General features: G+C 42.9%; 2 protein-coding genes across 2 annotated transcripts in view; one reads left to right on the top strand and one right to left on the bottom strand.

Moving 5' to 3' along the window:
- Shc4 (SHC adaptor protein 4) overlaps positions 1 to 14013 on the top strand; it is a 92988-nt gene that overhangs the window by 39937 nt on the left and 39038 nt on the right. Inside the window, exons 3-4 of the mRNA XM_028785005.1 lie at positions 4925 to 4988; positions 6511 to 6630. Coding sequence (XP_028640838.1) covers positions 4925 to 4988; positions 6511 to 6630 — 184 coding nt within the window. The remainder of the gene's footprint in view (positions 1 to 4924; positions 4989 to 6510; positions 6631 to 14013) is intronic.
- On the bottom strand, positions 10288 to 12163 carry Eid1 (EP300 interacting inhibitor of differentiation 1). Its single transcript, XM_028785007.1, has one exon. The coding sequence runs from the start codon at positions 12093 to 12095 to the stop codon at positions 11616 to 11618; it is 480 nt and encodes a 159-aa protein (XP_028640840.1). The 5' UTR covers positions 12096 to 12163; the 3' UTR covers positions 10288 to 11615.

Here is a 14013-nt window from a genome sequence, read left to right as displayed (position 1 = left end):
CTCTCTCTCACTCAGAGTTTCATATTCTCTCTCTTTCTCTCTCTCTCCCTCCTTGGCTTTCCCCCTCCCCCCCCCCCCCCCCTCTCTCTCTCTGTGTGTGTGTGTGTGTGTGTCCACAAACTCCAAAAGGCCTATGCAGAAAAGCTGGCTGGGTATGCAGGCTGATGAAGCCTGGCACTCTGGGCCCTGGGAGATATCCCTTCCTGACCCCTCTGCCTGTCTACAGTTGGTGCCTTGGGCTTGGGATGCGGCTGAGGCTCCCAAAGTAACAAGAGTCATGCTTGTCCTTGACAGTGTTTCAGTTAATTTCTTGGTCCCGTCTCAGGGACAGAAAAGATCTTTGTGGAAAAGGCAACAACATGCAGCCAACGCAGCCGCCTTCATATCCCGTGACTGAGACTCTGGATAAGTCAACATAGATATCGGCAAATAAAACAGATATGGGAGAGATGATCTGGAAGCAGTTTCTAAAATGGTTTCTGGGAGGCCAAGGTGGGAAACAGATCTTTTAAAATTGAATAGTTTGCACAACAGGTCTGCTTAGGGAGAGACAGCCCATGGCTCATTTTAGAGTCTCAAATCCAAGTTGTGTGTGTGTGTGTAGGTGTGTGTATATGTATCTCTGTGTGTTTGTGTCTGTGTGTGTGTGTGGGGGGGGAGAGGGAGAGCCCAGGCTGGCTTTGAACTTTCAGGAATTCCCCTGCTTCTGCTTCATGAGTCCTGAAATTGTATGTAGGTGCCATCATCACACACATCCACAACGAAGTATTTCTGAAAACAAGCTTACAGGCACAGACACAGGCTCCCTACTCTTTTGAGAAAAGTGATAGCCAGAGACCTTTGCTCTCTAAGAAGTCTCAGGAACCTCACCTGGACGATGTCACATGATTTGCACCTTGTACAAATACACCTGCCAGGGCTGGGAGACCGACAGTCAACCTTGACAGTCTGTACTGAGAGGACCTCTGCAGCCATTTTCTCTTAACAGTTTCTCACAGCCTTTCTGCTGTAAAGGTTGTCCCAGTGTGGTCCCATCTCTCTGTTGGGGGAATTTGCAAGAAGGAACAACCAACACATGCTGCCCCAGCCCCAGAGCTGGAGGCTCCCTTCTCCTGTTTCCTCCCTGCTAAGTGTGGGCTCAGATTTGTTCCCTGTCTCTGGTATAATTTGCTGCCTTATTAGAAGATGGTAAAATATAAATTTGTTCAAGTTCAGATTCCTCTTTACAAGACGGAGCCAAATACTTGCCTTGAAATGGTCTTGGGACCGAAGTTGCTGATGTACACAGACCAGATCAGAGAGGGACCAGCAAAGCCACCCTGGCTAAGGAAGTCAGTTCATTAACCCCAGCATGGTGGAGAGCCAGGAACTCAGAGCCAGCCCGAGCTACATAGTGAGACCTTGTCTCAACAAATGACAAAACATGTAACAACCAGCAAAAACGTTTTAAAAAGATTGTTTATCCAACCAACTTCATATGGAAGTAAAACATTATTTACGTTGTTTATATTTAGATACAATAGAATCAGAAGTAAGAAATAATGAGCCAAGCCTAGAGAGATGGCTTAACTGGTTAAGAGCTCTTACTGCTTTTTTAGAAGATCTGGGTTCAGATCTAGCACCCACATGGCACCTCATAACTGCCTGTAACTCCACTTCCAGAGGATCTGATGCATCCTTCTGACCACTGTGAACTTGTGCACATATATGGTATACATACATATTCAGGCACACACATGCCCATAGAAAATAAATAATAAACATTTAATAGAAAGAGAAATAATAAATAACAAGCCACAAACACCAGCAAACAACCTGAGTTAGTGTTTATAAGCTTATTTTGGATTTTTGGAGATGATGTGGCTATGTAGCCCAGGCTGACTGTGACCTTCCACCCTTCTGTCTCAGTGACCAAGTGCCGGGCTCACAGGCTGAAAGCACAGCCACATAACTCACAAGTGCTTTCTGTAGAGCAGTTTGGGTAGGATGGATGTAACCTGCATGTCACATTTGAATGTCTGAATGTCATCAGCATGTCATATTCGAATGTCGGAATGTCACCAGCATGTCAGATTTGAACATCTACCTTTTTCTACTACTTTCTATAGAGCTCCTCTGTATTTCTGTAGTTCCCACATGTAACATCTGAAATCACTGTATCTAGCCTTTACATTTTATCTGTCACTTAACTGTGAGTCAGAGTTTTCACACTAAAATGGAAATGTTTGTTATGTTCACAGAGTAGTCAACTATTTCAATCATGTCCTCTCCCATCAAATTCTTGGTAGACTTTATGTTTGTTATTTTAAAATGTTTTACATTTATTATTATTTATTATGCATTTGTGTGTAAGGACACGTATGCCATAGTATTCTCCTGGGCATCAGAGAATAACTTGCACGAGTCAGTTCTTTACTTCCAACCTTTGGATCCCAGGGGTTGAACTCAGGGCATAGCACTAGGTAGTAAATGTCTTTCCTGAGTCACTGAAAAGGCCCAATATTTGTCACATTTTATCAAATTACTCCTTAGAATGGGTATGTCCTTAACAATGGATAAATATGTTACTCAAATTTCTCATTTTCATAAAAACTGATTATGTATTTTCTTGTTTTCTAATTTAAATGTGCATGAGATATCTTGTAGTTTTTCATTTTCAATTTTAAAATCAGAATGAATATGAACACACACACACACACACCCCTTTTGGTTATTTGACACAGTGTTTTGCTATGTAGCTCAGGCTGGCCTAGAATTCAAGATCCTCCTGTCATAGTCCCCTGAGTGCTTAGAATATGAAGCTACCATACACTGCTTTGTTTTTTTTAAGACTAAACTTTTCTGGTGCTGTGTAAATGACTTATTTCAGGGGATGGCTACTATGGCCCATGAGCCGGCTCTGGCTGGCCCATCTACCAGCTCTGTACAGCCCTTATTCCTAAAAATAAAATGTTATTGGCACACAGGCGAGTTCAGTTGTTTATATATTGTCTCAGGCTGCTTTTTGTTGGAGCTAAACAGTAACACATTTGCTATCTTGCCTTTAACAAATCGTTCTGAACTGATAATCTTATATTTTTGGTTGTGAGCCTAGCCTTTAACGGCCGAGCCATCGCTCCAGCCCGTGAACTACTAATCTGTCTCTCAGTGTTCACTGCTGTTTCCCACACCGGCCTCCAGCACTGTCACATGTGCGAGCTCCCTGCATCCAGCACTAGATGTCTTCTTCTTGTCTTTGCTCCTGCTTCTGTATCTGTCATTCCAGTGCCCACTCTGCCAGTATGGTTTGCCTTGTGAGAGGGACCATTCCCTTCAAGTCAGGTTCACAATGCTAATCTCACTAGACTATACTAGAATATGCATGAGAATCAGAGTGTTTGGGAAAGCACTTTGTGAAACTACAAGGTATTATATAAAGGCAGCAACTTCTAACATTAATTAGCAATTACTGTATGTAGCAGCATCAACATCCATCACTGCTTCTATTGTTGTTTCAAACCACTTACCCAGCACTCTCATTGGTTCCCGGGGAGCAGCCGGTCCTCCATTTCTTATAATACTCTATTGAATCCTATCAACACAGTGAGGAGCCTACATGAGTTATTTTTGCAGTACTAGAGGTCAATTTGGATCAATGAAAAGAATCTCATCAACTCAAGTGATCATTTAAATGACTATCAAACAACCAACCAAACGAAAAAGTCCATCCTTCTGCACTATCCTTCTGTTAAATCAGAGAACAAAGGTTGGAATGTTGGGGAAAAAAAAAAACATGTCCTCCCAAGAGAATATACTAAACCAGAGAACAGTGCCTTCCTTGGGCAAGTTAGAAACGTAAGCAGTTATCGGAAGGGGAAGATAACACCTTGGGAAAAAAATAGAGATTTTGAGCTAGAACATGTTATAAGAAATGATACCCAGAATCCTGGGAAGTTCTGCCTACTTCTGCAGAGCAGTCTCTAGGACACTGAACTCCAACCTGTCCCAACTGTGGCTTTTTAGAAGCATGTCTGCAGTGTTGCTCTGATGGCCCCTCCCATTCTGTGACTTAGCAGAGAATATATTAAAAAGCTATAATACACCATCGTATGAATGTGTAGATGTGGTTTGTTCCTTTTAACAGTGATCTTTTCCCTTTGGTTGTGAACAGGCAAGCATCATATAGTGAAAGTCTGGTCAGGTAAGAATGCTCAATCCTGGACCAGAAGCTTCTCATCATAATTGCCTTTCCGGGGAGGAGAGTGCCTACTCCTTCAGAACCTCTATTACCCAGCAACCCTTATTTATTAATAGTGGTGTCTGTTCCCCAGGAAGTATAGTATACAGTAAGGTCAGAAAATAAGCACGGGAGAGAACTTGATATTGATTTTCTTCTGCTCTGTGAAATTGCATGAAAGTTCAATGGCTTGCAGGAGTAGCTGAGTCAATAGAGCTCCATTTGGGACCACCTTGAAGTTCAGTGCTTTTCCCATCCCTTATAAGCTTCCTCTACTGTCAGACTCATTCATATTTAATTGCCGTTAGTGGTGACATAGTACGACCTCTATTCACAACGCTATGGTGAGGATTTTTGCTCAGGGTAGAATTGTGATGTATTTCAAGAAAAGAATGGTTAGCTTTCCCCTGCTTGTTAAAAATTGACAACACAATGAAATAAATCTGAAAGTCCAAAAGGAAAAAAAAAAGGTCAATAAAGCAAGTTACAGAACTCCCTGTAAGACAATTCTTCAGCATTAGAGTGTTGCTAATTTTTTCTGGGTTTGAACTACAGAAAAACCAGGCATGACACCTTGTAGTGTGGGTCTAAGAGAAAGCCATTAATGTCAGCCACATCGTTATCCCATCTGTACACTCTGAATACTGTTCTTGATCACTTACAGACTACAGGTAGAATGTTAAGACTCTCTATGGTTTCTGTCTTTAGGGAAGCAATAAGCCGCCTGTGTGAAGCTGTCCCCGGGGCCCATGGAGCCATTAAAAAACGAAAGGTGAATATTTACATGAGCTTCTTGCTTTCTGTCCTTTTAACGATGGCAAAAATGGTATCGGAGTGATCATTTTATTCTTGGGTTTCTTTAATTGTTTTCATTTGTGACCCCCTTTTGCTTTTTTATGTATGTGTGTGCATATTTGAGCGTACGTATGGGTGTGTATGTATGCTCATGTGGGGGCTTGGTCTCCCTCTACCTTTCTTTCTTTATTATTTATTTTGGAGATGGGGCCTTTCACTGCCTTGTACTTGCCAAGTAGGTTAGGCTAGCTGGCCAGTAAATCCAAGAAAATCTATCTGCCTCTGCTTCCCCAGTGTGAAAATTACAAGCACACACAATCTCTCTCTCTCTCTCTCTCTCTCTCTCTCTCTCTCTCTCTCTCTCTGTGTGTGTGTGTGTGTGTGTGTGTGTGTGTGTGTGTGTTTGGAGGGTGGAACTTGAGTTTGTACTTTCCCAGGCTGAATTAACTTCCCAGCCTGAGAATTTACATGACCCCAGCTATAGAGTCATAAGTATACAAACCAAATATTTATTGATAGCAAATTCATAAATAGATTTATTTTAAAGCAATTCTCTGGGGTGGAGAGATCACTTAGAATGTAAAAGCACTTGTCACATTAAAAAAAACCAAACAGCAACAATAAAACCTGATTACTTAGATTCTATCCCTGGGTCATATGATGGAGGGATAGAATCAAGTCATTCTTTTACCTCCACATATGTATGTGACATGCACATGCCCACATATAAACACATATGCAAGGATAATACTAAATAAAAATTGTCTGGTACACATGTAAGTTACGAAAACATTTCTAAATGGTAAAAAGTGAATTTGCATATGAATGAGAAAAATGTGCTTTTTGTTTTTATATTAAAGAATTAAATTTGGGCTAGATATTTGATAATGCAGGATTTAGATCATATTATACATGCTTCAGATTTGATCAGCATTTGATTTTGTGATGTCCATGCTGAGAACTTCATATAAATACATAGTACCAAGCAGCAGAAATATGTCTAGGGCCATTTCAGAAATTGTTGGAAATTTTGACCTAATCTCAAGCCAAAATTCATGCAATGATATAAAACTCAAGTGAATGACTCAAATAGTAATTTTCTTTAATATCCAACATTCTAATATAATACGGCAAAGACACACTAATTTGATATCTATATGCTAAGTAAGGAATGCCAGTTGGAAAATATCGAGTCTTTTTCTTTTCTGTAGTCAAACCACCGTTTTTCATAAGAGCAGAAAACTCTAAGTTTGGTGAACTACTACAGTGTTCATAGAATAGCATCATCTTGAATCTGGGCCAAGATGTTCCTTTCAGGCAGCATGTGTTGGTGTGCTGGCTTCTGACACGTGTGCTTCCATTTCCACGTGCCACATGAAGAACCAAGCTTTGGTCACGTCCTACCATTCAACCATTCCAGCTTCTTTGGTTCATATAAAATAACAGAGAGGAGGTGTTACACACCGGTAACTTAGAGTGGTGTTTTGTTGTTTTTAAAGGCTCCTGTTAAGTTCCTGACAACGGTTCTTGGCAAAAGCAATCTGCAGTTTTCAGGAATGAATATAAAACTGACTGTTTCAACAAGCAGCCTTACACTGATGAACCTTGACAACCAACAGGTAAGATAGCCAACGATTACAGTGTAGCATACCAATGTTTTTCTTGGAAGTCTGTGGATAATAAAGAGAATAACAGGAGAGAGAGTGTGCTTACAATTTAATAGGCCAAAAGGGGAAATTTCCCAAGACTGATGCACATCAGTAATTAGAATTCCTAACAGTGTTACTAACTATTCCTGGGGAGCTAAACTGCCTACAAAACCACTTACTGTTCCTAATTAGCTCTGTATAAAGATCCAAGGATAAAAGGACATAGTTAATATTGTTTGCCAATTAATATGCCCGATGTGCTCATTGGACTGGGGTATTCAGATTAAGGACAAACAGCAAAGGTGGTGTTGGGTTAATGTATTGAGTTATCATGTTATGAGAATGTTCTCTGGGAGTAGGGTACTGGGCAGCATTTCCCTCCCTTCTCATAAGGTCCCACTGACAAACTGAAGGGAAGTTTCACCAAAGTTTCCTGGGGAACTAACAAGCTTATTAGGCTCACTTACCAAACATAGGTCAAAAGGTGACAGGTAGGAGCATAGATGGCCTCAAAACAGTCACACTGAAAAGTTGGCACCCAGCATGGATGATGACTCTTGTGTGGCTGTGAAGATGGAGCCCCCTCCCCAGTCCTTCCCACCTTAGAGAGTTGTAGCCATTCTCTGAGGTCACACGCAATAAGGGCAGAATTGTATTCAACTGGTTGGGAAGAGTGTCTGAATACTCTCCTGAGGGTCCTGTGACCCTCCTTGCCCTCCTTCTTATGAGGTAAAATCAATAGACTTGTTGACTGATCTTCTGCAAGTGGTTACAGCTGAACTCTTGAAGATGGAAACAGTTTGGCTCGAGAATAGTCCCAAAGAAAAGCAGCTAACTGAAATTTGTGCAGAAAATGACATCATTTTCCTCCTTTCACGGTTTATGATGCCACGGTCTGCTTGGCTTTGCCTGCAAACATTGTTCAGTACAGAATCACACCACTGCAACAAGATGTAAAAGATTCATAGACACTGGGCTAAACATGGATGGGGAATACAGTGCAAGGTCCTCATGCCTATGTTACTCTGTGTGTAATATGTAGTAACTAACGCTGTTGAGGATAACTTTTATTATAGGGAGTGCTGTTTATCAAGGATTCGTGGATGGTTCAATCTCACTGGCAATGGCAAAGCACTTAAGATGTTTGAGACCTCATAGGGGCTTGCCATGTGGTGACAGTTACCCTTCATCATTGAGCTTCAGGTCTCCTCATTGGTGACCTGTGCTCCACAGTACCTATCTGCAAGGCCTTTTGGATTTGAATGCTGTGTTATAAAGTTATTTAGAGGGCTAAGTGAGATAATGAACACAAATCACTTAGCACAATGCTGGCAATATTTCTAATAGTACCCAATATTGTTCACTCATTCTTCCTCCAAGGCCTCCCCAGACCCATACCCAGCACTTAGGAGGACATAATTGTAATAAGTAAAACTGTCAACAATCTCATTGCTTTTTTTTTTTTCCTAACTTCAAAACCAGGATAAAATGCACTGCTCATTCAGCAGTATAAAAACCTCAGAGGACACTAGTAAATATGAAACAACTCAAGAGGCCTTTCTAGTTGGGTGTTGATTATTTATTCAAGTGTAGGTGATACCTATAGTGGGGATGATAGTTGCATAGCCTTGAGGAGCAAATGTAGAAGATGCAACACAAGTAAATTCATCCATCCATCCATCCATCCATCCATCCTGACCTCAAGGTATCTGTACCTGTAAGCTGTGGTGCTGGTTTTACTTGATATGGCACCATGGGGACTCGCCGTGTTTAGGGATGACATCTTACTGAACTACTCAAAATGCTCATTGTTTTTAAGAGGCAAAGCTGGAGGTAAGGGTGTAGAATCTAATAATCATTTTTCTTAATGCTTTTGAGACAGGGTCTCTCTATGTAGTCCTAACTGTCCTGAAACTTGCAATGTTGATCAGACTAGCCTTGAACTCATAGAGATCCTGCCTCCTAAGCGCTGGGATCAAAGGTGTGCGCCACCATGTTCAGCTAATAATTGTTTCCTAAATGGCCCTTTCCATGGGGAAGACTAAAGTGAACTGGGCAGTGTAAAAAGCAGTGGGGCTGTGGTGCATGCCGTGGTGAGGCATCATCTAGCCTGTTTCTATTCTCCACTATCCTTTAACCACAGCAGTCTGAGGTGTGCTGTGTGACTTTTGCTTGGGAGATGTCAACAAACATCTGTTCACCCCACATTAAGGCACAGGGATGACAGACAGTTCCACCCAATTCTAGCTTAGTGAGCAGTGAATTTGCTGAGACTACTTACAGGAGAATGGATGAGGGTTAACTTATAGGTGCATGGATGACCTGAAAGGCAGCTGCATTGGGAGGCGGGGCAGTATGCATCCAGCAAGGATGAAGACTCACAAAAGCTGCATCTCTGAGGCTTCCTGCACAACTAGCCCTAGCTGGGCTTTTTAGAGACTCACAGGGAAGTCTTCTGAACTCCATGTGAGCCATGGCATGGACATGCGAAGTGCACGAGTGCACACACACACACACACACACACACACACAAAACCTTAAAATAAAAATGCCTTTATAAAAGATGCTGGGCATGGTGGCACATGACTTTAATTCCAGCAGCATGCAGGAGGCAGACCTCTGTTACTATGAGCTCAGCCTGGTCTAGTTCCTGGACAGCTGGAGCTACGTAGTGAGACCCTAACTCAACAAAAGTTAAATATGAGAGGGTCCAGTGAGTAAAAGAGCTTACCACCAAGCCTGATGACCTGTTTGATCCCTAGGCCCCACAGGAGAGAACCAACTCCTGAAGGTTATCCTTTGACCTTTGCTTACTGTGGCATGCACCCTCCCCATATATACATAAATATGAATATTTATGAAAATAAATAAATGCAGAATAAAAGAGACAAAGAAATACCAATGCATGGCTTCTCCTCTTAACTTCCAAGATATACTTTGGTCCCCAAACACAAATACATTCAAATTTATGGATATTTGTATTATTTTCCCGGAAAGATGTGAGCAAAGGTTTATTTACAGCAGGTAAATACCAATAAAGATCACATAAATGATTCCCTCAAGTCCAACTAATGAGACAATCAATTTATTGGGTAAGTAAAAAGGAGGGCTGAGGGGTTACTCGTGGGAATATTTGCAGCTGCTCTATCAAAAAGTCCCACCCTAACATGAGTGACAGCTTCCCAATCATCAGAGTTCCCACCTTCAGTTGACTTCCCACCTTTCATGTTTTAGTACCTACTGAAACATGTAACTGGGGCAAAATTATGTACAGATACTTTGGAGGTACAGAAGCGACTAAAATTTCAGGTGAGGGTCTAAAATTACTAACAGGCCCAATCTCGGGGGAGTTCGCTCTCTCCCTCCACATGGACCCCAGAGATCAAACCAGGTCATCAGGCTTGGTTATATGGCAGGTCCTTTTACCCACTGAACCACCTCAGCAGCCTCCCAAACAAGACGAATGTAAAACCAGCCAACCAATCCCACAAAACCCAGGAGTTATCCTACTGTCTTAGCTCTGTCCTGTATTGGTTGTCACGGTGGCATCAGCAGGGACAGTGCTAATACATCATTTTTCTTCTCAAGAAACTTCAGCATCTTCACCAAATAAACCACAGCAACACATTCTCAGAGCAGGTTTTATAGGCTGGCCAAGTCTTCCAGAAAAATTTGAAATTTGTTTTAACTTTCCAGAACCCATTTTTTTGAAACTGGTTTACGGTGTAAGCACTGGGTGCTTAAATGTCAAGATGGAGGCAGTGAGACACACACAGCAAGAGAGTATAAAGTATGTATGCAAAGCTACTAGACAAAGCAAGACACAGAACAAGAAAATTTATTATCGCCAATGCTGGTGCATAAAGATTAACAAGCATAATTAGAAAGAGGGATGGGGAGGGGAAGGGGAGAAAGAGGCAGAGAGGGAGAGAGGGAGAGAAGGAGAGAGAGAGAGAGAGAGAGAGAGAATATGAATACCAGGCACCCAGGTGGGCTTCTGGGTAGGTTTAAAACCTTCAAAGTTTGACAACACAATAGCTCATGAATCTTTTATGGATACAGGCAGGGCTTCTTTTTACTTGACAATTTTTGCAAACAGTTCTTACAGTATGAACTTCAGTCTTATCATCTGCCAAGGTAAAAAACAGCGAATGAAATTTCCCTAGTATAAAAGGGTATTAGAAAGTTTGTCTTTGGGCTTTCCCATACATTTTATTTAATGCATGAACTTAAAACCTTAAAAAGACATCCTGTTTTTTTCTTTACTTTGAAAATCATCACAATGGATTTTTCCAAATTAGAGATCACAGAAGCTTTATAAATCATGAAGATACATGTGCAAAATTCCAGAAGCTTTCGTAACACGTTTTAAGATGATAGCACACATGGTAACACGTTTACATTTATACACATATCTACTTTCATTACCCTTTGGGGTTGATGAATACTCAATCTTAAACCTCAAATTTAGCTTTTGATAACTAGATGTGTACAAATCACAAAAGAGAATTTGTAAAGTTTTTTTTCAATAGCTTTTAGTTCTAATTAAAGATATCTTGTGGATGTATTTTCCCCCATTCTTTAAATAGGTTCTTGTATTGGCAGTCACGATTTACTCTTCCAACCCATCTTTAAAAGCTTAACACGAGAAAGCTCTTCTCCAATGTAAGGAAAATCATCTCGATCAACAGTCTGTACCAGAGGTTTTGCTGAGCCCCTGTGAGACCAAGCAGGAACAATTGGGTCTTTTCTCCTCGCGATTCTCAGGTTTAACACTCCTCCTTCCTCGATTCTCCTTTTCCACAATGCATGGTCGTTCACTGTCCTGTCTTCTATTCCGAGAAACAAAAACCAACTGTTTTTATTTTTTGCACAGAACTATTTGGAATGAACCCCAAAATAGCAGAACGTTGAATCTCTCCCTCTCAGGTAGTTTCCTCCTCTTTCGTCAGCATTTACTCTCGATCAATGATCTCATCACAACCGAGCTCTTCGGTCAGTCGATTGACAACCATCAGCGAAAACAGCTCTTCGATAAAAGCGAGCTGGTCGAAAGGGCTCTTCTCGCACCGCGCCTGAAACCCGCCATCCAGGCCATCACCGGCTCGCCCCGTTCTCAGGAACACCTTGTTGGCTTCCTCCAGCGCGGCGGACACCCTGTGCATCGCGCCGTTCCAGCGCTCCTCTTCAGGGAACTCGAAGTCGTCCTCCCAATCATCAAACTCGTCACCTTCCAGGTCCGCGCCAGCCTCGGGGAACAGGCCGCGCTGGGCGCGGGCGGCGGACGGCCCGGCCTCCTCCTCCATGGGGCCCTCCTCCGGGACCGGCCCGCGGGCCCCGCGGCCTACCTCCATATCGCCCTCGCCGGGCAGCACATCCATCTGCAGCTCGTTGCTTTCTTCGTACAGCTCGCAAAGCTCTGCCATCTCCGCCATGGTGAAAGCAACTCAGCCAAGAAATAAAACACCTTTTGCAGAGACGGGGCGCGCGAACGGGCGTGGTGCGCGTGCGCAGGCAAGAAGGCGTGCGTGGTGCGCGTGCGTGGAGCGCGAGCAGACGGGGCGTGCGTGCGCAGGCAAGCAGCCGTACGTACGCAGACGAGTGGGCATGCGTGATGATGTGCGTGCGGAGCACGTTTCACGTGCGCAAACGGGTAGGCGGGCGTGGTGCGCGTGCCAGCCTGGAGTGCGTGTGCTGGCGAGTAGACCGCCTGGGCGGCGGGTGGGCGTGGTGCGCGTGCATGAGCTCGGCTCTCCCCTCCCCCATGCTTCCTCGACTCCCACCCCACCCAGGACCCGGGATGCTTCCGCTGGGTCTGACCCTTCCTGGAGACCAGCTCTAAGCTTCTGGCCAAGTGCTTGTTTTGCCTAGCTGGAAAGCCCTGGCTTTCTGTCACAGATGCCATCTCTCCTCCACCTCTCTGTCTCCCCAGCATCCCTGTGATCAGGGTGTCCATTACCTCTCATCATCAAATCCTCCTAGTCTGTCCTGTGCGCTGTAAGAATTTAGCTTTCAGGTTTTTTTTTTTTTTATTTCTGAATTTATTGAAGTTGACAAAGTGTGTGTGTGTGTGTGTGTGTGTTCGCGCGCGCGCGTATGCACGCTTGTATACACCATGGGGAAACTAAATCACATGTATGAGTATTTTACTAGGATAAGGAAAGGTGGAAAATAGGCTATGCATATTTTAAATAAATACAGATAATCACGATCCATGGTTGCTCTACAAACTTAACCTGTAGCCAGTAGTGTTTGAGAATATCCACACCCTTGCCACGTGCTGTTTTACTGAATTAATAAAAATAAACTTAAGTTTTATCAACTTGATCCCTCTTTTGTGTGTATGGGTGTTTAGCCTGTCTGTAATGTCTGTGTGCCATGTGTGTGTATTGTGCCTGCAGAGGCCAAAAGAGGGCATTGGACTGCCTGGAAATGAAATCACAGTTGTGCAATGCCTTGTGATTGCTGGGAGTCGAACCCTGGTCCTTAGTGCAAGCATCAGATGCTGTTTACTGCTAAGCCATTTCTCCAGCCCTGATTGCAGCTTTATAATCTTTCCATAGTTTTAGTTTATTAAAAGTTGATTCTCTTTCAGTAAGTATAGTGAACATTTGCTTTTTTTCCATTGCAACAACTAGCCTTATGTTTGCTTTGCTGATTTATAGGCATTCTTTGAGATCTGTATGAATACACCACTTTTCATTTTTACAGATACATTCCTCGAGTCTGTATGCTTAAGGAGTCGTATATAACTTTTTGTTTGTTTGGTGTGGAACAGACAGGGTTTCTCTGTGCAGCTCTGGCTGTCCTGGAATTTGCTTTGTAGAGCAGGCTGGTCTCAAATTCAGAGATCCACTCTCCTCTGCCTCGAAAGTACTGGGATTAAAAATGTACATCACACTGTCCAGTGAAAACTTTTAAATTAGTCTTTAATCAAATAAATTTCCCTCCCTCCTCCCCCTCACGTTAAGATGTATTTTCCAACTTTGGTAATGTAGTGTACTATATGATAAGGTAAATCTTGTTCACTTGTTTAAAAACCTCCTTTAGCTGTTTTTCCCCCCATACTTACTCTTCCATATGTTGTGTTTATAAAACGATAAAGAGATAAAGAGTATGTCCTGTGGATGTGTGGAGAGGTATGGGGAAAGGGGATATCTCAGCGGGCCCATGCCGAGGCATCTCTTCCTCCTGAGGGACCAGTCACACACTGGTATAGCATAGAATAGAGTTTATTCAGGGTATGGGGAGGGGAGTCAGGAGGGTAGTAGAGGCAGAGAGAGAGAGAGAGAGAGAGAGAGAGAGAGAGAGGGAGGGAGGGAGGGAGGGAGGGAGGGAGGGAGGGAGGGAGGG

The sequence above is a fragment of the Grammomys surdaster genome, unplaced genomic scaffold (assembly GCF_004785775.1).
Source record: "Grammomys surdaster isolate TR1022 unplaced genomic scaffold, NIH_TR_1.0 125049, whole genome shotgun sequence".
In the NCBI taxonomy this organism is placed as follows: Eukaryota; Metazoa; Chordata; class Mammalia; order Rodentia; family Muridae; genus Grammomys; species Grammomys surdaster.
Note: the sequence above shows the minus strand (reverse complement) of the source record. Positions and strands in the feature narration are given on the sequence as shown.

Excerpts from the sequence above, each read along its gene's own strand:
- Eid1 (XM_028785007.1), bottom strand. The coding sequence starts at position 12,095 with ATGGCGGAGATGGCAGAGCTTTGCGAGCTGTACGAAGAAAGCAACGAG.